Source organism: Pan troglodytes, chromosome 3 (assembly GCF_028858775.2).
Source record: "Pan troglodytes isolate AG18354 chromosome 3, NHGRI_mPanTro3-v2.0_pri, whole genome shotgun sequence".
Taxonomy (NCBI): Eukaryota; Metazoa; Chordata; class Mammalia; order Primates; family Hominidae; genus Pan; species Pan troglodytes.
In genome coordinates, this window is record NC_072401.2 from 122,325,245 (window position 1) to 122,348,107 (window position 22,863).

The window sequence follows — 22,863 nt, forward strand, 5'->3', positions numbered from 1 at the left end:
GTAAACCCATAGGCCTGAATTATCAAGGTATCTCCAAGGCCAGCACCTCTGTATTTAACCCTTAGGAATGGAGCAATCTCAGCTTTACCTGCCCACAAAGCAGGTCTGTCTTTCTGCTCTGAATGCTCACCCCTGCCTCCTACTTCTCCACAAGACACAGAGAATATAGATTTTTTTTTTGTTCTGTAATTCAATTATCTCCTAAAAATAGCTTGAGGAAAATTTTTCTAACATGAGCCAACAGAGAGCATTTACAAGGCTGCCAGACCACTGAAAGTAGCCCAGAAAGTTCAATTACTCAATAAGACACTGAGAAATGCTGCTTTCAGTGCAGTTTGACCCCACTGTACCCCTACTCTAGACACCTAGGCCCTTGGCTCCTCTGGCTTATGAAAAAGCTAGAAGAGGAAATGAGATCACCTCTGTTTTTTATCTTCTCGTTTATTTTTAGATGTCTCAAATAACACATAGGATAAGTGACGTGAGCCTCAGTTTTATATTCCAGGAGAGTTGCCAAGAGAAGGTAAATATCCTGTAATGTTACCAACACTATAGCATGTGACTTAATTCAGCCTTCGATATAGACAAGAAACATGAAATATTATTTTTAAATTAACTTTGAGGATTTGGTTGTAAACTCTACTGTTATGCTGAGATTTTTTTCATCTGACTACTGCTTGAAAATGTAGGCCATTCTGGCCAGGCGCAGTGGCTCATGCCTGTAATCTCAGCACTTTGGGAGGCCAAGGTGGGCGGATCATGAGGTCAGGAGTTTGAGACCAGCCTGGCCAATATGGTGAAACCCCATCTCCGCTAAAATTACAAAAATTAGCCACATGTGGTGGTGTGTGCCTGTAGTCCCAGCCAGTCGGGAGGCTGAGGCAGGAGAATTGCCTGAACCCAGGAGGTACAGGTTGCAGTGAGCCAAGATCGCACCACTGCACTACAGCCTGGATGACAGAGCGAGATGCCTTCTCAAAAAAAAAGAAAAAAGAAAAAAAGAAAGAAAATGTAGGCCATTCTACATGGCTTGGAGTCCTTTTTCAAATATGGGCCTTTATTTGGTGACAATTTTATGTGACCTGGACTGCCTTGCCTTTTTTAATTGACATGGACTGTTTGATGAGCTATAGTAGGTGAATTCCTTCCTTCTTTCCATAAAGAAATATTTGACTGAAACAATAATTTGTACTCCTAGGTAAATGTGAATGACTGATTGGTTTTATAGTTAACCTTTCATAAGAATATTTCTCCAATCCCTCAACCTGTAGAAGCCAACTCCTATAGGTTAATTCACTCCTACAGTAAATTTCTCTTTATGTTTCTCACAATCTGAGTTGACTTCTACATTCTTGAAAAAAAAATTTAATGTTATTGGTAAAGACTGAAAAGTAAGCAAACAGGTAAAGAAAAAAAAGGAAATGGGGGAGGGAGAGCAGACAGAACTAGCAACCCGCAATAACATGAAAAGACTCAATTCTTAGCGGTGTGCTGTGTCATACCAGGGTCAAATAAGAGATGCTCATTAAATCCTCACATTCCTTCAGCCACCCAAAGAGTCATTATCTCCTCCCTTGGGAAAAGGGTTTTGAGTCACACTCAAACAAAAGTATGAGAACTTTCAGGAAGCCAAGAGAATCATGTTCTCTGTAAGCATTCTGGTAGGAAAATCCCAGTTAAAAATCTTAGATTTTTTCATCATGAGAAACACAATTAATCAAACCTAAAGGGTAGCGGGATTTGTCTGGGTAAATCCAAAATGCAGAAAATGCATATTTTTTTCCTGGATAAATTTCTATCTATGTAGGCAAAATAAAAAGGAGAGGAGGGTGGGTGGAATACTGCTATTGAGAAGGAAAAAAAGGGTGCTCTGGGCCTCACTAATTCAGGTTGACTGTCCAAATCAATTCCCCTCACAAATAATTGCTCAACTCTGCATTTCATTTTGTCTGGGAAGACACAGCCATGGAGAACAACTTAAGTGGGTCACTTTTTCTTGGATCCTTTAAGAAAATCCTTTCAATTGGAAAATGTCAAAAACTATTTTGCACATATGTAGCAATATCCATAGTAGTTCAATATAAATTTACAACTGAACAAAAGCATCTCATTTTTCTTGTTTTGCCGTATCCACTTTCCTTTATACATAAATACACTTTGTCCTTTGGGTAGAATGAAGTATGCCAATTGAAAATGTTATATGTTGTTCAAGGAATTATTCCCAATTTAATACCTTTCAGTTAATTTATTCATATCTATGTGTCCTATGGATTCAGTGTCCCAAAGATAATTCTAGTGTACATTGACCACTGCAACTTTGCAAGTTAGAGGCTGAGAGAAAACAGAGGCTCTTGCTGTAGATAATATAATGTGCTGAAATTCCAGAGATGCACATAATTTCTACCAAAACAGTATACTAAGCACTTTTTCAAATGCACTCTTACTTACTGGGTGCTCCCGTTGCTTCTGCACAGCTCCAGGGCCTGTTGGTACCCATGGATCTTGCAGGTGGAAAACCAAGCCGCAGTTACAGGGTGGGCAATACATCTGAGGAGAACAAAGCTGTGGGTTCACTACCAGTGGGAGAGACTGAGGAGTTGCACTGACATTGCTTTATACAAAAGGTTTGGTTTCAATCTTAAGGTTCCACTTAATCTGGCATAATTATATCTCAAAATAGTAAACATGTCAATAGACTCAGGACCTATACAAACGAGGCTCACAGGTCAAGTTTTACCTAAGGTGAAACTATAATCATTTCCCCATTTTGAAGAAATTAGACACACTTGAAAAGTATATAGAGTTAACTTTATGTTTTTGAGTTATCTTTATTGAGGGCCCTCAATGAAGAAAATCTATTCATTGAGTCATAAAATAGGTTTTCTTAAATTGTAGCCAGGGAAAACTAAAATCCAGAAAGGAAATTAGGAATTAGGACAAATAATATTCATTATTTAAGGCTATTAGAGAACCCATGGGATAGAATGCTTCAGTGCTCAAGAAGGCATGTTATTTTTTCAAAAGAGGCAGTATTTGATTTAGTTTTCTACTGTTAATTGTGTGAGCAACTGCATGAAATACCAATGAAATCTATTTCCAGGTGCTTGTGGGTCTAAGGAGCACTAAGACTTGTGCTACTGGTAACATGCTCTATAAAGCATATGCTTTCTATGAGTGTTAGGGCTGAAAGGCCTTGGTGGTGCCTAAGCACTGTCTATCCGTTGATGGTGTAGTCAGTAATGAAAAGCATGGGTTGTTGTAGGCCACCTGTAGCAGAGCTTGAATATGTCTTTAATTGGGACAATGAGAAATGCTGTACATGGGAATAAATGTATGCGTGAAAATTAGATCAACATACCTGTTTTAATTGCTTTTCTAGTTTTTCTTTCTCCATCTGACAAGCTTTTATCTAAAGACAAAACAAAGGCATTTGTTAATCAAGACAAGTTAAAATCATTAATTCCCAAGCCACTCTTGACCTACTCAAGTGTCAGGCATTGACAGCAGTAATACCAACAAAAACAGCCACAGGTTGGTTTTTGCAGACATGCATTGATTCTTAAAATTTCCAGTTGCAGTTTGAAAAATGTGATAATTTTAAATTGCTATTCCAGTTTTTTGAGGCCATTACAATTCTGTTTTAGGTAGATCTATTTAGATACAGATATAGAAACAATTTCCATTGCTTACTGAATGACTTTGGAATTGTCAATCTGACATTCAAAGGCTTCCACAATAAACTTTAGAAGTTATATATGCACTTAATCCATGTCAGAAACTTATCTAAATTTTTTACATGCAATAACAACTCACTGAATCCTCCCAATCCCTCTATGTGATACTTAATATTATCTCAATTTTATAGATGAGAACACTAAGACATAAGATTCTGAGTAACTTGTTCAAAGTCACACTGCTATATTCCATGGCTTCTCACTACTTAAGGCCCAGCCTCATCTAGATGAATCACCTACCCTGGGTTCCCTTAACTTAAGACACACTTAGAGAAAGCTGGCTTTTCCTTGACTGTTCATTCACATCATTGTCATTCCTACACTCCATGTCCCACATTCCCATAAGGGATGGTCAAATATCCCCTTCTGAATGATACCTTTCCAAGTCCCACTTATCAGAATTATTCTGTCCTCTTATGTAGTGTTGTATATTTACTGTGTGATTTTTTAGACCAATGTGTACTATTTACAGGCAATTCTTGCTGCTTGTGGTGGTCATATTCCATAAAGTCACCACGGACACTGAATTAGTGAATATTGAACCACTGCTCCCAGGAGAAATGTTGGGTTAAGTTTCTGCTAGCCTCTTGTCACAACATTTGTGTCAATGGATCAATACATAACTTTGTTTCATGTGTGTTTCTGATTAAAGACAACTTATTTAATATGTATTGTTGATTAACTCTGAAGTCATCGTCAAGAGTACTATAACATGTCTTAATGAAGCTTCTCTAACACACTTTTTCTCTATAAGGCACATCACATCCTTCATGCTTAGGAATACTAGAGAGCATGTCAGCATATATGTGTGGGCCATTCTAAACCATGAAATCACCAACAAATAGCACAAAAATGCAGGAAACATGGCACTAAATAGATCACAAAAAGAACACTAGCAATGTGTATATGTCAGGAAACAACTTTGCTGCTCTGCTCATATGTAAGGATGTATCACAAAGCACCACAAGTATTGATTTGGGGATGACAAATGCATTTTAGTCAGTAGGGAAATTCACATATGCAGAATTTGTGATGATGAGGATAGACTGTACATGTCTCTTTTACTATATTGTGAGTTATTTACTAGCAAGAACCAGTTTTCGTTTTCTCACAGCATATAGCAGAATGCCTTGCAAAAAGAAAGCATCAAAATTAGATTACAAAGAACTGAAAGTACCATGCTAATTATAAACTAAATGAAACTATTAAACATGCCCCCTCTTCTAATAGACTAAAATAATTTATAAAATACCTCAGAGCCATGACTTGACTTGAGCTAAATGTTTTCTAAAGGGTTTTTTGTTTTTTTCTTTTCTTTTTGAGACAGAATCCCACTCTGTTGCCCAGACTGGAATGCAGTGGCCCAATCTCGGCTCACTGCAACCTCTGCCTCCTGGGTTCAAGTGATTCTCCTGCCTCAGCCTCCGAAATAGCTGTGATTACAGGCGCGTGCCACCATGCCCAGCTAATTTTTGTGTTTTTAGTAGAGACAGGGTTTCGCCATGTTGGCCAGGCTGGTCTCAAACTCCTGATCTCAGGTGATCTGCCCGCCTTGGCCTCCCAAAGTGCTGGGATTACAGGCATGAGTCACCGCACCCGGCCTGTTTTTGCTTTTTTCACTTAACATTGAGAACAACTTAGTGAAGTCACAAGGTAGGTTTCATTATCTATATTTTACAGGCAGGTATACTAAAAGAGGTTAAGTAACTTATTTTTTAGAGAGAGATTTTAGAGTAATAAGAAGCGTTTTAGAGATCATCTAGTTCAACTTTGTCATTGTACAGATGAAGAAAAGGAAGCATAGAAAAGTTAAATAACTTGTTCAAGGTTACCACCAATGGAATATTAGAGCAGGCAGGAACACCAAGTCTTTTCCCCCTAAATTCTCCTATTTCTAAGTACCCTAAGCATCTCTCACTTTACCACATTACTTATTTTCACTGACTTAACGCATCCTCAGTGATAGAATGAATACATTCTGGTAAGAAAGCAACTCAGAATGCCAGAATGATTTGACCTAAATATTCCTCTAAAAGTCCACTTGGACAACAAATAATATGTTATTCAACTAAGGTAATGTCAGTTCTTTTTAAAATATCATAGCATTTAATCTGCTGTTAATACATTTAACATAGATCATCAAACCATCTATTACATCTCTGTGAATTCTATCATTCTCCTATTGAGTAAATGAGACTTAAAAAAATGACTGGGCTTTCATTATTTTAAAGAAAAAATTTCATAGCTTTAATCTATCACTTTAGATATCATTAAGATTGTCCTTTAGGTTCAAGGCACAATTATACCATACTGCATTTAGAAAATACATTTATTTTGTTGATACCAATCAACTTTACAGGTGACACAGTTAAGGACTTGTGGATTATAGTATATAATGTTAAGTAGATAGATATACATTCCTGACAAGACTAAAAGTTCTGTAATGGCAAGGACATTCCCAGTCTATCACCAATCTTAATATAGTAGAATAAATAAAATTATTTAATTAAATATAATTATATATTGATATATAATTTATCATATAAAAATAAATTATTAAAAATTGTTTTAAAATTAAAGTTGTTTTACTTGCTGTTTTACTGGTAGCAAATTTTAAAACTGCTTTAAAAAACAAATTATTTTTTGTTCTAAAACTGTTTTACTGGCAGCAAGTAAAACAGTTTGTGCAGAGACAACTTAAAAGAAATTAGAGTAGTTGGGCATGTAAGAAACAAATTAAAAGAATAAAAATACAAAAAAATTAGCTGGGCGTGGTGGTGCATGCCTGTAATCCCAGCTACTTGGGAGGCTGAGGCAGGAGACTAGCTTGAACCTGGGAGGTGGAGGTTGCAGTGAGCCAAGATCATGCCATTGCACTCCAGCCTGGGCAACAAGAGCAAAACACCATCTCATAAAAAAAAAAACAAAAACAGAGAGAGAATATACAATATATACTCTTTTTTTTTTACCAAGAGTAATCAGAACATTGTCTTACCTATTATTGTATGAATTATTTACTAGGTTGCCTGAATTACTTTCATAAAATTATTTGATTTTTTACTACTATTTTATTTTTTCTAATTTCTTACAGAGAAAATGGTTCTGCAAAACAATTTTTCCATGTAAAATTAAGAATTTCAAGTTAATCTTAAAAAAATCAGAGATAAAATTAAATTTAATTCACAATCCACTTCGTATTTGGAAGAAAATGATGACTGTTTTAAATTTTTTTATGACGAAGAATCTTGAAGCTAAGAGCTGCCACAGCATTCTCATAACAATTTTCTATTTATTTAAATGTATTGCAATATTTTACAAATAAAAATGGTGCCGTTTGTTTTATTTTTTAAGGCAAAATTATGTTAGCTACATATTCCTTCATTAACATCACTATTTACCCATCGTGGCAACTTCCTGAGTCTACTTTAATATATTCAATTACACTTAATTTTAGTATGCTTACATTTAATATATTCTATTTTAGTAAACTGGTGACCATTATCTGGCTTCCTTGAAAGTACTCCACTTACATTACATCTGGGGACCACTGAACAAAATCCTCAGTCTCACATATAAATGGCATTTAGAAATACGTATGTTTTTGGCAGACAGGAGCATTCCAACATAGCCCTTCAAAGAAAATGACAAGAATTTTAAAAACCACTTCACTTTATTTGAGTACTAGGTAGTTCAACTCTCATTCTACCAAGATAAATATTATGAGAAAAAGATCAAAAGGACTGTATTTTATTAAAAAAAACTTTGGAATGCAATTTCTTGGGCAATTCCTTAATATACTTAAGTTAAAAGAAATTTCCAGTCATTTTCATCTCTTTACAAGATTGTTTAAGAATGACTTCATCCCAGGTGCTGACCTTTCAAAAAAAATTCAATGTCAATTAACAGAAGTCCAAAAGTCTTGAATTTTTTTAAATGAAAAAAATATACATACATGCTGGCAAAGATTATTTTGTTTTGACTTGTACCTGGGAATTCAGCCTGTTCAACTGGGATTGGGAAGTTTCATTAATTTGCTGTAGCTCCTCTTTCTCTTGATTAAGTCTCTCTCGATCCGATCGTTCCTTTTTGAAGTCTTCTTCGTATATTTGCACCTAAGAAATATTAGCTTGCTGTTACTGTTGGCTTCCTTTTCACTTAAGCCATTTAAATGACTTTATTTTAAATGACTGCTGCCTACTCCATTATTGTAAAGAACCCTCCCAACTAGTGTTCAGTGTCACTGTTTTGGAGCAAGTCATCCATCCCTAACACAAGGGCTTTGATGTATGAATACTGCTTGAACTTCTAAAAGACAGTTTACTGACAATAGCTGTTAAGTGATGCCACTAAATACTGACGTGCCCAAGTTTCCAGACATAAATTATAAGTTGAATGCAAAAAAGAAATGAAACCCTTACATATGTGGAAAAGCAAAGCATGATTGTTAAAAGGTATTCCCCAATTTTCCCTTTATAAGTTATTTTGGATGTATATCATAAATAATAGTAATATTTGAGTGGAACACCTCTTGAGAGGCACTCCAAATATTTGAGAAAAGTGACTAAACTAAAAACAAAAACAGGTTTAATTATTGTTACTGTTTTCAACTGACTTACTGTTGACTGAAGGTTAGCAGACTGGTATATAAAGCTATGAAAACAAATGAAAGGTAAGGAATGAAGTAAAAACATTCCTCTAAGATTCTGATTTAAATTACTACTTATATTGGAACCTATAGCTAGATTTTTATCTATTAAAACTAATGCACATTACACTTTCATCACTAACGGCCCAACAAATTTTAACTAAAGGTTTATCAATTTTATTGTTCTAAGTCGACAGCAATAGAACAAAATATGCAAGGGAAGAAATTAAAAATTTTGTATAGATCTACATGCAGATACACATATTACATTTTTAAGGCTTTATTCACCAGAAGCACTGAAGGGAAACTACATCCAGCCACACTGACATTTTGATGATTTTTTTGGTTGAGAACTGACATTCATTTCCAGAGACAGTTAAACTAATGCTCTGTAAACAATTACCAGGGGCATTTTAAATGGGAGGAGCCCATCTGATTAGAATTAAACACTGGCAACATCATCACTTTAGTCAGGTAGGGGCCAAGATTCCAACTCAGTTTCTTTGTGCATTTAAACCCTTTAGTGTTTCATGTGGCACTTGGTGATGTAATGATTGCGGGTGCCTGATTAGAAACGTGCACAGTTAAAATATTTATGGAGAAAGTCAGCAGTAGAGGCACTGCAAAACTACGGAGATGGATTTTGGTCTTCCCACAGGGATTATGAAAAAAGAGCATCTGTCACTGTAACAAATATGAACCAAACCATTATTATAAACTTTATGTGTAAAAGTGACTCTTGCATGTGGTGTACCTTATATGCGAGTTCCGAAGATGTCAAGTGTTTGAACATAAGCAGTACTTTTGGTTTTTGAAGAAATCCTGGCTAGCACCAACAGTTACTTTAGGGGTTGAGAGTTTGACAGAGCTTTAAGACTGTGCATATTACCCTTATTCTCTTCGTCGGTTTATTTTTCAGCTATGTATTTTACCCCGAATGTAATGAAGCAGATTATTCAAGTAAAATTGACAGAAGAGAAAATCCAACTTCACCATCAAATGCTATAAAATTTTTAGATCTATTCACAGGCTACTTCATATGAAGCAATAACAATAAAGTAAATAGCAACAATCATAACACAATTGCTGAATTTTTTCCATGTATTGCAACAAAAATCTTTGTAATTAGTACTTGCTCAGGGCAAAACCAGTCAGTAAATCATACCCAGGGACATCAGAAAAATAATGCTTTCCAGCCTTTTGTTCTATGACACCCTGTCTCCCATTGCTAATATGTTACTAACAATGTGTGCCTCAGGGATTGAGGTTCCTTTATGTATCCTGTATTTATCATTATTGCCATGAACCATTCCAGATTTTTCTCTACATTAATTTAACCTCTCACATAAAAAGAGACATGATATGCATGGTCGGCCCCTCAGCTAAGTGAATTTCAGCAGATTGATTAAATTTAGACACAGGTAGTTTAACCAATGCAGTATCTCCACAGCCCTATGCTGCCAATAGATACATGCGGAAGTTGTAGAGAGTGCATCCTTACTCTTGCTGTCCACTTGGCAATAGTGCGTGAGGTTAGGTGAGTGGGGAGGAGAATGCTCTTGTGCATCAGTCAATTGCTAAGTGGTGCCATCCATACACGGGACTAGCTGAGAAACCTGGTTTCAGTGATTATAATAAGTACAAAGTATTTTCTTTAAAACTGCTCTTATTGTGCGAAGGCCTAGAGGCTAGCAACTACAGAATCACCACTCAGCTACTACCATTTTCTGAAAAAGTCCAGAGTTGGGATTAATAGTGTTCTTAAAATAAACCACGTGGCTGGGTGCTGTGGCTCACGCCTGTAATCCCAACACTTTGGAAGGCCGAGGCAGGTGGATCATGAGGTCAGAAGTTTGAGACCAGCCTGGACAACATGGTGAAACCCCATCTCTACTAAAAATACAAAAAATTAGCTGGGCATTGTGGTGCATGCCTGTAATCCCGCTACTCGGGAGGCTGAGGCAGGAGAATCACTTGAACCCGGGAGGCGGAAGTTGCGGTGAGTGGAGGTTGCACCCCTGCACCGCAGCCTCGGTGACAATGGGAGACTCCGTCTCAAAAACAAAAACAAAAACCATGTCTACGTGAAACTCCCTAGCCCCAGTGCTAATAGAACCTCACCCAAAGGTTAACTGGAGTGCCCCTCTTTTAATTGTGTGATCTTGGGTAAGCATTTAATCCGTCTGAAGCTCAGTTCCCTATGTTCTAAATGGTGGGACTGAACTAGCTGATCTGTATTCTTTCTATCAAGCTTGAAAATTAGATAATTCTACTTAAAATAAATGCAAAAACCTTTGACATATTTCTAGCAGCAAGACATCTAAAAATGCCCAAAGAAGCATGAACAATGGGCAGTATGTTCTCCACAGGATCATGCCACTTCCAGCTTCTCACCTGCTGCTTCAGAACTTCCATTTCTGTTCTCATCTCCTCATGGCAGAATTCCACTCGAGACTTCCTCAAACAGTCCTCGGAAAATGAACACTTGATATTCAAGGCATCCTGAAGAGCCTACGTAATAAGATAAGTACACTGTTGATCTAAGATTTACCACATGGAATGAATTATTTTATAATTGTTACAATCATCTCAAATGCACCCACAAATATGCATTTCATGTTTAACGCTGCTTACATAACCAAGTAACTTTCTTCTTTCTGATTTTCTCATATATGTATTTTTTTTTCCAGAATCTCTGTCTTTTTTCCATGATGATGCTTATGTTAGTCAATCCTCATTATTATTTAGGCTTTGATGTTGGACCCTCCTCCTCCACCTAGCCAACTATGAAAACAAAATCTGTATCTATAGACTTTCTCCAGATTCTCTGCTTCAGTCAAATGTATACCCTTTCAATGATGCTTAGCCTTAGGGAAAATCAGAGGCAGCAAATATGCCCATCCCTTGGTACTGGCTCCCAGAGATTATGAATCAGTAGGCTGGAGGGTATGGTTTGAGAATTTGCATTTCTCAGAAGCTGGTGTTGCTGGTCCCAGGTGATGTTTTGAGTAATATTCTACTATATAACTATGGCATGCCTCCAACAAGAGAGACGGACATCCACAGAAATGAAAGCCCATGCAGATTCATTATCTGTTAGCTCTGTTGCGCTGCTCTTCTGCTCTGGCCTAGCCACAGTCCTGTTTATTTTCTGTTAAAACATTCATTAACTCACTACCGAGTGGAGAGAGTGCCCTGCTTTCTTGACATCCAGTATAAGTTGATGCTTTTAGCATGACATGAGGAGAGGAAAGAAAGAAGTAATACCTGTATTCACCAGAACGATTATCATCTTTAGTCATTAGCTCATGATGGGCATATCATTACATTATGTTTGGTAACATCATATGAAAGACATTGCCTCTATTTTGAAGACCTTTGGTTCATGATAAGTTTAATAAAAATGACTTCCAAATATTGTGACAGAACACTTCTCCTCCTGGTGTGGCCTCAGAGACCACAAAATGACTACTTGCTCATTATCAAATGAGTCCTCTGTACAAATAGAAAAGGTTCATTTTCAGATCTAAGAATAATTTGCTTCTGTATTTCTTTAGTAACTTCAACAGTGTCTATTTGGTGATATTAGTGGTAACTTACTCCACTGCATTACTATATAATATGGTCATAAAGGTAGGAAAAGAAAAGCAAATGTGTGGTTTTGAGTATGTGAATAGACTGGGAATTTCCTAATAGAATGTCTTAGAATATACAAATACGGTCTAGCCTGATATGAATATCATTTTTTTTTCAGGAAGTTGTAAGAGAAAAAAAGAGCTTTTTTCATCCTTCAGGGAGAATTTAAAGAAACAACAAAAGTAGTTTAATAATTTATGTTTTGTGAGGATTTGTGTTAAGCTATAGGAAGTGTCAGAATAGTTCAATTTTTTTTTTCAATTGGTGAATAGTAGTAAAGAGAATCTAGGGTGGGGTGGGCCAAATGGATTATGGCAATGGAATATGCTGGTTCCTTATCCTACACCTGGGAATAGACTACTTTTGTAGATCTTGTTATTTGAATTTTCTGATCTACTTTTCATGCTATTTGGGATCCTAGAAATTTTGTAAATGAGTCATAAATGAAAGATGAGTCTAATAGATATTTATTCCATTTTGGGCTTTCCCAACTTCCTTGAACAAACACCGATAACCTATTCTAGAATATTTACGATTAGTACGGATATCCTAAACAGATCTACTGAGATGTTAGACAAATCAATTTTGCCCACGGGTGGCACGAGCTGAGTAGCCTTAGGTAATTGTTTTCACTTTGGTTAAACATCTGGCTTCAGGAGCCTGATAAAAACAAACTCCTAGGTATATTTCCCCATTTTCTTCAATGCAAATAAATTGAATAGAGTACACATAATTGTGTGAACTTCTAAAAACAGTATGTTAATTACAAAGCTGACATATTACAAATTTTTTCTGAGTGAATGGGTCAGGAGGCATTCAGCTTGTACATAGAGGGTAGGCCCTGGATTCCATGCTGTGAGGGATGGTGTGCAAAATCAGCTACCAAAATCAACATTTTGAGTAACTTTTGTTTATCACATTGGTAAGAAGGAAAAGAAAAATATTCATTGTAAAATAGAAGAACAATAATATCTTACATTAGGTACCAATACCCATCTTAAATAAGACAAAAATCTACTGTCATAACTCATCACTTTATATCTATACTTTTAAGGGACAGCTTAAAGTATAGATGTGGGATGAAATCTTTTCTGGCTTTAAGCATCCTTTTATTTTTTGCTCACTACCCATAAGTAATGCATTATGCCTGTTAAAGCATGAATTCTGGGTCCAGAATTGTCTACCAAACATATTATATACTAGCTAATTAAATTCATCCATTCACCCATTCAATAAATATTTAAGAACTTACTCTGAGCAAAGTCCTGTTCTAAGTATTCAAGATAAAGCAGTGAACAAAACAGAAAAAATTCAGAACCACATTATGACATTGCCTGAGTCCCTCCCTCCCTAAAAATACATGTTAAAATGATATTTTACAAATGTGTTATTATAAAGATGGATACATAATACATGAAAATGTGTTTTCAACCCCAAAGTTTATTTTTTCTTCTAATTTTAAGAGAAATTAAACATAAACATACTTATGGGTCCCTAACAGTACTATAGGCCTGGCCACTGCGCCTCTGGTGCCTAATGGAGGAGTTGGCACAAAAATCCTACCTTCATGGAACTAACAACCAAGATTAGTAGCTAGAAAACAAATAGTCATAAAAGTTAGACATTATATATATATTAGATAGTAATAAATTCCAAGGAAAAATTAAACCAGGAAACACCAGTAGTATAGTATGTAATTTTAATTAGGATAGCCAGAAAAGTCATCTTTGAGAGGTGACATTTGTATAAAGATCTGATTTTACTCAAATTATTTTTTCTCATTGAGATTTTATAATTGTAAAATCATAAAATTTTAAAATGTAAAATTTTGTGTAGAATTATTAAATTATATAATCACCGGAATGATGAAAAATTATATTTTTCTAACTTGAAACAATTTTCTGTGAGCTACAAATATGGATACACAAACATGAAGAGTGCACATGGACATGAGCAAAAATACAGCATTCTTGGCTGTTCTAATATCTACAAGGTTTATATCTTTGTGTCTACATTTAGGGAAATTAACTAGACAATGTAAGAAAACTTGTAATATGGTATCAAAAATGGGAGGATTTTAAATATAATCTCAATTATTTATAGTTCCTCTAATGCATTTGTGCAACATTTTCTGGAAAAGAAAAAATGGGAAAAGATAGATTTTGCCCCGCATTTGTATGTCTGAGCATGGTTTTTCTGTCTTAGAGGATAAAGTATATTGTTTATGAAGTTTATCCTCATTTTCCCATTTTCTCCTGAAGAATAACTTGTCCCACACACAGATCTACTACAGGATCACATTTGCAAAGCATCCTATCAACTATGCAGGCACATACTTAATACTTTGAGGATCTTTAAATGACATCTCTGAACACTAGTTAACTACAATCATGGGCATGTGGTCCAAAATACAGGGGTTGAGCACCTGTTTCAAGTCCAATCACCTACTCTTGTTTCAGAAGACAATTTCTGTTGCTTTTATCATGAAATATCTAGTTGAGAGAGGCATATCTCAACTCAACCATGTGCTAGCGCATTCCTATGTTCCACATATGGGTTGGCTCTTGGAAAAGTCAACAGTATAGGATTATTTTTCCTGAACTAGTTAGCGACCCATTCCTCCAAAACATGAATGAACTAGTCCATAAAACAACACACACACACACACACACACCTGCATGCACACATGCACACTTTTCCTCTCTCTGACTTTAAAGTAGGTTTAAAGTAGGTTTTAGGCTTGCACTTGAGAGAGCTATCATCTCAGCCTTGGATTCGGCATTTAGCATGCTTCCTTAGAGTGTGTTTCACACCCGACTCCATAGTGATCATTTTAAAGAGCAGTTTGTTTCCTGAGGAAGCTTTTGCGGTTGACCAAGAGTACGTTATTGTTCGCAAACACCCACTTGCTTTATGTGGTTCTTCAAACTAAGAAATGTTCTTACTGTCTCTGTAATTCCTCCTCATTTCTCTTTTTCATGATGAATCTTCGTAGGGACAAAAATTCCCTAAAGCCTCCTTAGCCAAGTATGGCTGAAAGCTGCAGCTAGGAGTGATTTATAAAATCACAGATAATTTCTTGTGCAAGCCTCCAAGGCTGGGACCCACACTGCAGCCTAGATTTTGTTGGGACTCTCAGTAAGAATGTTTTATGCAGGGACTTCTCATTTTAATCTCCCATGCTTGACGTGACTGATACCTTATTGAGGCGTTTTATTTCACATTCGTAATGTTCCTTTTCCTTGTTCGCAAGAGTATTTTTTCCCTTTAAAAGTTTATTCTCTTCCTTCAATTCATGTAATTCTTCATTTAGGCGTTCCTTTTCCTTCTGAAGTTAAGACCAAGAAAAGAAAAGAAAAGTCAGTACAAGTCAAATGAGATGATATTGTAGGAATTCTGATATATCAGCCATGGCAGGCAGATTGAGGGGTCACCCTTCTGAAATACAATAAAAACAGGACCTGCAAGACTTTAAACTTAATGTTCCATTTGAGCAATATTCTTTGGATGCACACTAGAATTAGGATTGAAGGAATCTTTCTTTTATCAGAATTTACTGAAGTATCTTAGAAATTTTGTGACCCCAGGAAAAAAAAAATCAAAATTCCCAATTCTTTTTTTTTTTTTTTTAAAGACGAATTCTCACACTGTCTCCCGGGCTGGAGTGCAATGGTGTGATCTCAGCTCACTGCAACCTCCGCCTCCCAGGTTCAAGCAATTCTCCTGCCTCAGCCTCCCTAGTAGCTGGGATTATAGGTGCCTGCCACCACGCCCGGCTAATTTTTTATATTTTTTAGTAGAGACGGGGTTTCACTATGTTGGCCAGGCTGGTCTCAAACTGCTGACCTCGTGATCTGCCTGTCTCAGCCTCCCAAAGTGCTGGATTCCCAATTCTTACTTTCAATTGTCAGATAAATGGGTCTGCAGGATAAGCAAGTCCCTATATACTGTCACTAGGTGATGGATAAGTGATTAAGAAAAATAGCTGAAAGTCTTAAAAAGAAAAAACTCTCATTGTGAGAAAACAATACTAAATATGTCAAACCTCATTCCTGCATCATTCTGTATTAGAAAGAGGGAAAAGAGAATAATCTTTAGGCCAATAAAACCTTTCATTACAGATCATTATTTAGAGCACTCTATTGTTGTGATTATTATTTTTAAAAGGTAGAAATCAACTAGTCCAACTGCCACCACTCCTCCAATTTTAGATGACAATCTAAAATTGTCATCCAGAAGTGCAGTGTTTTAAACAACTGAAGGTTAGCTGCGTAAACATCAACAGGCTCTGGATTCAGACAATATCTCCTACCTCTTAATTTTGTATAATAGATAGCAAACATTTTGTGAAGTAAATTGGGTTCTTAATGAGATTGAGATTTTAACCCAGTAAAATAAATATTGCAGAAAATAGGTAACTTGACATGCAAAAATAGCTAATATATGTGTTAAAGTGTGTTATTTGAGTAACTAATATTTCCCAATATGATTATTAAATTTAAGAAATCCGCTTTAGGTAATTCATTTTCTTTAAAAGGGAAAATCTTTCTATTTGCTTTTATTTAAATAGAATGAACATATACACTTAGAAAATAAGCCAATTATTTTCTAATTTAGCATAATTTAAGAGAAAATTATTCCAATAAGATAATGGTCCCAACTGCATTGAGGGAAAAATTACTCAGATTCCTGGCTAGAGTGTAATTGGAAAAGGAAATGACTGCTACATGGCAGAAAGGGAGTGTTGCTAAACTCTGTTTTCCTGACTCACTGTGACAAAGACATCCTCAGCAAGATAGGAAAACCTGGACTGGCATTGTCTGCGCTAATTTCAGACATTGCCTTAAGATTTGTACATGTTTTAAAATATTGCCATTGCCTCACGATATCAGTGATAAGATTTCCCCTCAGAGTCTTTACACTTTGTTTTTTCTTACTATACCTAAAATAACGAGGGGCCATTAGAGTTTAAGGTTTCCTCCCATTTTCTACAATATTCATGAAGTCCAATAATTGAAAGTAAAACCAGGAAGAAAAAGTGTTCTTTAGGAAAAGCTGTCATCTCAATTGTCACCATCCAGTTCTCAGCAAGGGACTGATAGAGCTTTAGAATCTGGAGGTTGGGTTCAAGTCCTTTTTCATCAACGTGGGCAATTCAATTTGTTTACATCTCAGCTTTCTCATTTTTAATATAGCAAAAATAATATTTTGCTCACAGGTGGGCCAAGAATGTTAAATGAGATAATGAGGACGAAGGCTTTAAAAAATGTCATAAATTTATGGTGATAGAAGTAAGACCTCATATATAAATCTCTCTGTAAGCTTGAAAAGCTACTGCACAAATACAAGGTATTGCCATATTATTATTATGAACACTACTAATAAAAATAATAAATACGAATAAAAGCAAAAGAAAAAAAAATTTCTCCTAGGCTGAAATGCCCTAGAGAGTTAGCAAATTTATGGATCCATTTTCTTCTTCCTGGAAGGGACTGGGGAATGACTGTCTGCCTATTTATGCAAACCAGGAGGAAGCCGGCAGAGAATCTCCTTCCTTCTTATTCTAGAGAAGTGACCCTTGTTCATGGCTCTTGGGGACTTGCGTAACCCATGCACCCTTGCACATCGGTCGTTGCTCAGTAGTGAGTTGATTTTAATAAAACGGTAGGTTTTCTACAGGAAATCCCCCCGCCCCTTTGCTTTTACTTGGATCCTCTGGGCTCGAGGACCCGGGCCCCGCCCACCTCCTCCCGCTGCAGCCGGTCCCGGGTCAGGTCGCGCTGCCTGTCGTCCTCTCTCTGCCTGTCGTCCTTTCTCTGCCTCTGATGCGGATCCTTCTCCCGCGTGCTGAGGAATCTTTCCGCGGCGTCCAGTTTCGTCTTCAGCTCTGCTACCTGAGGAGGTCATTCACAGACAGCTGCAGATACCTTCTCTGAATCTCACAAGCCCCTGGATTTATTCCCAGGCTATGAATTTTGGCAGAAACGCCCCACCCCAGGACGTCCCCTAAGGAGAGGTTCTAGCTCCCACCGTCCCGAACACAGATCGGGATACTCGCGTTTCAAAGGGAGCTTGGCCTTGCACCAAAACAGCCTTCTTTTCTCCAAACCACCCAGCTCTTCCTTCTTTTCTCCAAACCACCCCTACTTCAGAGGGGATAAAAGACTTAGACCCCACCCAGGGGAATCTGTAGGTTTGTCATTCTATTCTCAACTCTCCAGGTGAGCCTAGCCTGGTCTGGAAAGGGCAATGAGGAGCAGCAGGTTAAGTAGCATATGCCTACACCAGAGAAAAACAGACATGGCCTTTAATTTATCAGTAATTTGCAGCACTTGACCTCCTACTAGGTGCCAAATCACTCTGATGACAGAGTGACAGGTCCTCAGAGTGGCCACAGTCCAGAGGGAGAATCTTAGAGATGGATGCATCTTCCAAGATGGAGATTATAGCCATCACTAACACTGTCTTCACACACCTGCAAGCCATTCGAGAAAGCAGCTTAAGCATTCTCTCTGGGATCATCATCTTTAACATTTACAGACCCGGATTGCCCCAGCAGGGATATTGCAAGGCTGCCTGACCATTGCCTGGTGCAGCAGGAACATTATCCTGCACCTTCTAAATTCAATACTTCTGGGTAACAAAATGAGGAAGAAAGGAAAAATGCTGCTATATTATAATACTCATGGTCAAGTTTCTTAATACTGAATTATTTAGGGGAAAGTACTTGCTCTTTTTATCTCTTTTTGAAAATAGAATAATTTTAAATTATAAATTGTCTTTTATGTATTAAAGGAGGTTTTCTTCCAAAAGCCCCTTTCTCACCAGAGCTTCTTGAGAGCAAATATGCTTTAGATGGAAGAGGAGGTTGCTCCATTTCTACTCACATTTTCACTGTTACCACCATTTGTTTCTCTATTTGTGGAAAATAGGTCATGCTATCTAATTAAAGAATTAGGGCTAACCTGGCGTAAACAGTATGGACTTTAAACCATATCTCACCTCACATATAACTTTGTGTATTTGTGGCTTCTAGTGACAAAGGTAAGGCTGGGATACTCTGTGAGCCACGATAAATGTGCACAAGAACTCTTGAGACATCACTGGGGGCCATTTTTGCACCTTTCTTTAGCTATTGCTCAAGACAACTCACTGACACCGTTCATTAATCTTCAGTGCCATGAGACCAATACTACACTTAGCACCCTCCCCATCATTTTCCAACAGTTGGCTATCCACAAAGCTCTTTGTAGCTGAAATGAATGAGACTCTTCACACAATTGGCCCCACCAGGATAATGGCTTTAAAGAAAATACCGAATAGAGAGAGATATTTACCTTTCTTTCATATAACTCTTTCATACTTCTAAATTGCTGATCCCATTGCTGGTTGACTTCCAGGAGCTGAAATCATTAAAATTTGGTGAATCAACAAAGAATTTCTGCCCATTTGAAAGTTTGGTCAAAAAGAAATTACTTTCTGAGCTTATTAAGGTTTTAGAAGCCATGGATGAAGACAATATTTTTTTCCATCAAGTTCTGATTGTGCTGGGATGATTAAATTGAACACACTCTCACTGTTTATAACTGGTTCGTATATGAAAAACTACTGGCCGGGTGCGGTGGCTCACGCCTGTAATCCCACCACTCTGGGAGGCCATGGCAGGCGGGATCACTTGAGGTCAAGAGTTGGTGACCAGCCTGCCCAACATGGTGACATCCCGTCTCTACTAAAAATACAAAAATTAGCCGGACGTGGTGGCATGCACCTGCAGTCCCAGCTACTGGGGAGGCTGAGGCAGGAGAATCGCTTGAACCTAGGAGGTGGAGGTTGCAGTGAGCCGAGATTGTGCCACTGCACTCCATCCTGGGCGACAGAGTGAGACTCCATCTCATGGAAAGAAAAGAATAAAAAGAAAAGAAAAACCAGTAAGTTTCAGGTATATCTTGACAAGTCAGCTGAACAGTTTATCAGTAACTTTTAACTTTTTTTAGTTATTTGGATTTTCATTTTCTTTGTTTAATCCAACCACAATCTGATAAAAATTTGTAAGTATTGATGATTGTCTGTAAGATTTCTTAATGCATGAAGGTTCTTTTCCCAAACTTTTTCGTATTTTTCTTTGTGCTTACACTGATTATAATGAAATATTTTTTCCAGCTCTTTTAAAGCAGAATTTATGCTAACAAAGCCTAGGCTCCATTAACTGATCACGATTTTCTTGCAATAATGTGTTTTAAAAGATTAACACATGATTTATAATAAATACTCAACAAATAGGTAATATCACCATTTTGAAAATTTAGATTTTCAAGAAATTATAGTTTCGTCGTAGGAAAATATTTAGATGCATTTTAGGCTACAAATAATTTAAAGATCTTAAGACTATCTGCTAATTAGAAGGCAGAAGAAATGCTATGATATGTGGTTGGCTTTTTGTTGGGGAAGTTTGTAGTTTTCTGCATTAAGAGAAATTCCAACGCTTATCTATAGGGAACAGACACTGAGAAGACAGTCATAATGACTAAAAAGTAGCAAAACTTTCTCCTAATTAAAAAGCAAACTACTGAATCCAGAGTGGCAGTTACTAGGTAACTCTTATGCTGAAAATACATATCATTATTTAGTATGAAACTGTATAATATTATTATATTGAGAGTTACTCTGTTGGCATTTTAGGGATTCCCATGTGTATACTATAGTAACATTACTCTGCCATCGTTCAATAATTTTCCAGAAGGTCACAATATTCTTCAAGTATCAAAGAAGAGTAGAAGGCACCATGCAAGAGAACATGAAAGATGTAGTACACAGAATGAATTAGAAAAGGAATTACAGGCTGGGCACAGTGGCTAACTCCTGTAATTCCAGCACTTTGGGAGGCTGAGGTGGGCAGATCACTTGAGGATAGGAGTTCGAGACCAGGCTGGCCAAAATGGCGAAACCCCATCTCTACTAAAGATACAAATATTAGCTGGGCATGGTCGTGCACGCCTGTAATCCCAGCTACTTGGGAGGCTGAGGCACAAGAATCACTTGAACCCTGGAGGCAGAGGCTGCAGTGAGCTGAGATCGTGCCACTGCACTCCAGCCTGGGTGACAGAGCAACACTGTTTCAAAAAAAAAAAAGAAGGAATTACAAAATTGACAATATACAGAGTGCTAAAATTGTTATAGTTTTCACTACTTCCTCTGTCAAGAAGAGTAAAGAGGTTCTAACATTCATTAAGCTCAGAAAAATAAAACCCCAAATAATACCCATTAATTCCCAGGAACATTTTAGAAACAAACTTTATTTATGATAATGCTTTTTAACTCCCATGTGTTTGGATGCCCAGTTCATGAAGTCATAGCACCTAAATCAACTATACTTAAAGACTTTTCAAGTAACTCAAGAAACCTTGAGTTTCAAGGTGTGTCAAGTTGCAAGGCATAAAGGGTAAAGGTCATAAGGCACAAACGATAAAGGCATAAAGGATAAAGTAACTCGGTCTGTGTGGAGGAAACATCTAAGTTTTGAGAAAATTAGGATTATATTACCAGACTTATGACTTTGTCGTTTTTCATTCGTTACTGCACAGACACTGAGACAACAAGTATGAAACATACAGGTGAATAAGAAAGAAGCGTTTTCTTTCAAAATAGTGCAGTCCAGTATCTTAAAGATAAATACTGTGACCTGATAACAAAAATAAAAGGCACAAGGATAATACATTATTTTATCCTCAGCATTAATCCATGGCACCTGTGGCTTTAGCGAATATTTCTAAGTTACCTCTTTTCTTTGTTTTTCCAAACACCTTATCTTTTGTTCAAGAGAATTCATCAAGTTCTTTCTTGTTGATGATTCAGCACACTTAGAAAAAAAAAAAGAGAGAAGATTGAAACAAAGCTGTTTACAAAATAAACAGAAGTACTGTTCCTCAGAAACCCCATGCATTTGGCCAACTCTCCTGTTGCGATTTATAAAAATACCTGATTCTAGCAGTAATAATCCTCATACCCTAAGTCCTTCATCATGGCTGGTGGATGAGTCAGCTTCATATTACATTTTAGAATGCTTTACATAAATTAGTTACCAATATAATTCTTTAATAAATTATAAATATATCTGTATACTATAACGGGTAAGTCAGAGATTAAAATTTTATGAATTTGGATTTCAATCCTTTTCCCAAAAAATGACAATTCAGAAATCAGGTAAGTTTCATGGATATATTTTAGGTATTTTTATAGTAAACATTTCATAAAAGTCATTTTGGTAGCTGTGCCCATGAACATGTATGTGAGTAATATTCTGAAAAATAGACCCAGTAAAAGTCAGAGGAACGACAAAATCATCGAGAAAAAGACAAACACATACAGCCATTACTGTGTAATTACTGTGTAATTTTAGCCAGCTCTTTGAATAAAGTCACTAGTTTAGATTAATAATAAATTACTGGCATAATGAAAATTTACCACCTTTCTTTTCAGTTATTTTTTTCAGAAGTGAGAGTATTCATTTAAAGATAACACAAAAGCTGTGGAAGCTGTCTGCCATCTGCCTAAATTGACTAAGAACAATATTTACTTAAATAAAGGACTGGATCCTCTATAATAATTCAATAGTCTTATTACTATCTCATCTCAGAGTCATATAAGTAATACAATTTATTGGATGATGAGAGTAATTCCTACATCTGTAATCTGTTTCAGGCTTAATAGTTACTGTGGATCACTAAGTTGTTTAAAGTTATTTGTGAACCATTAAGAAATATTTTCAAAACATGTTGTTGGTCTTTGCCAGAAATGTGTACAGGAAATTGTTCTTTGCAATCATCATGGGATTTCAAGCACCTTTTTTCA

At 36.6% G+C, this 22,863-nt stretch overlaps 1 protein-coding gene across 8 annotated transcripts in view; it reads right to left on the bottom strand.

The window, feature by feature from the left end:
• Window positions 1-22,863, bottom strand: part of TNIP3 (TNFAIP3 interacting protein 3) — a 95,425-nt gene that overhangs the window by 7,077 nt on the left and 65,485 nt on the right. For all 8 annotated transcript variants that reach the window (XM_009448214.5, XM_063809813.1, XM_063809814.1 and 5 more), the window contains 8 exons: window positions 21,791-21,871; window positions 19,353-19,418; window positions 17,760-17,909; window positions 15,215-15,343; window positions 10,774-10,890; window positions 7,721-7,846; window positions 3,359-3,409; window positions 2,449-2,547 (listed from right to left, as the gene is read on the bottom strand). In XM_009448214.5, the coding sequence (XP_009446489.1) occupies window positions 2,449-2,547; window positions 3,359-3,409; window positions 7,721-7,846; window positions 10,774-10,890; window positions 15,215-15,343; window positions 17,760-17,909; window positions 19,353-19,418; window positions 21,791-21,871 (819 nt within the window). The remainder of the gene's footprint in view (window positions 1-2,448; window positions 2,548-3,358; window positions 3,410-7,720; window positions 7,847-10,773; window positions 10,891-15,214; window positions 15,344-17,759; window positions 17,910-19,352; window positions 19,419-21,790; window positions 21,872-22,863) is intronic.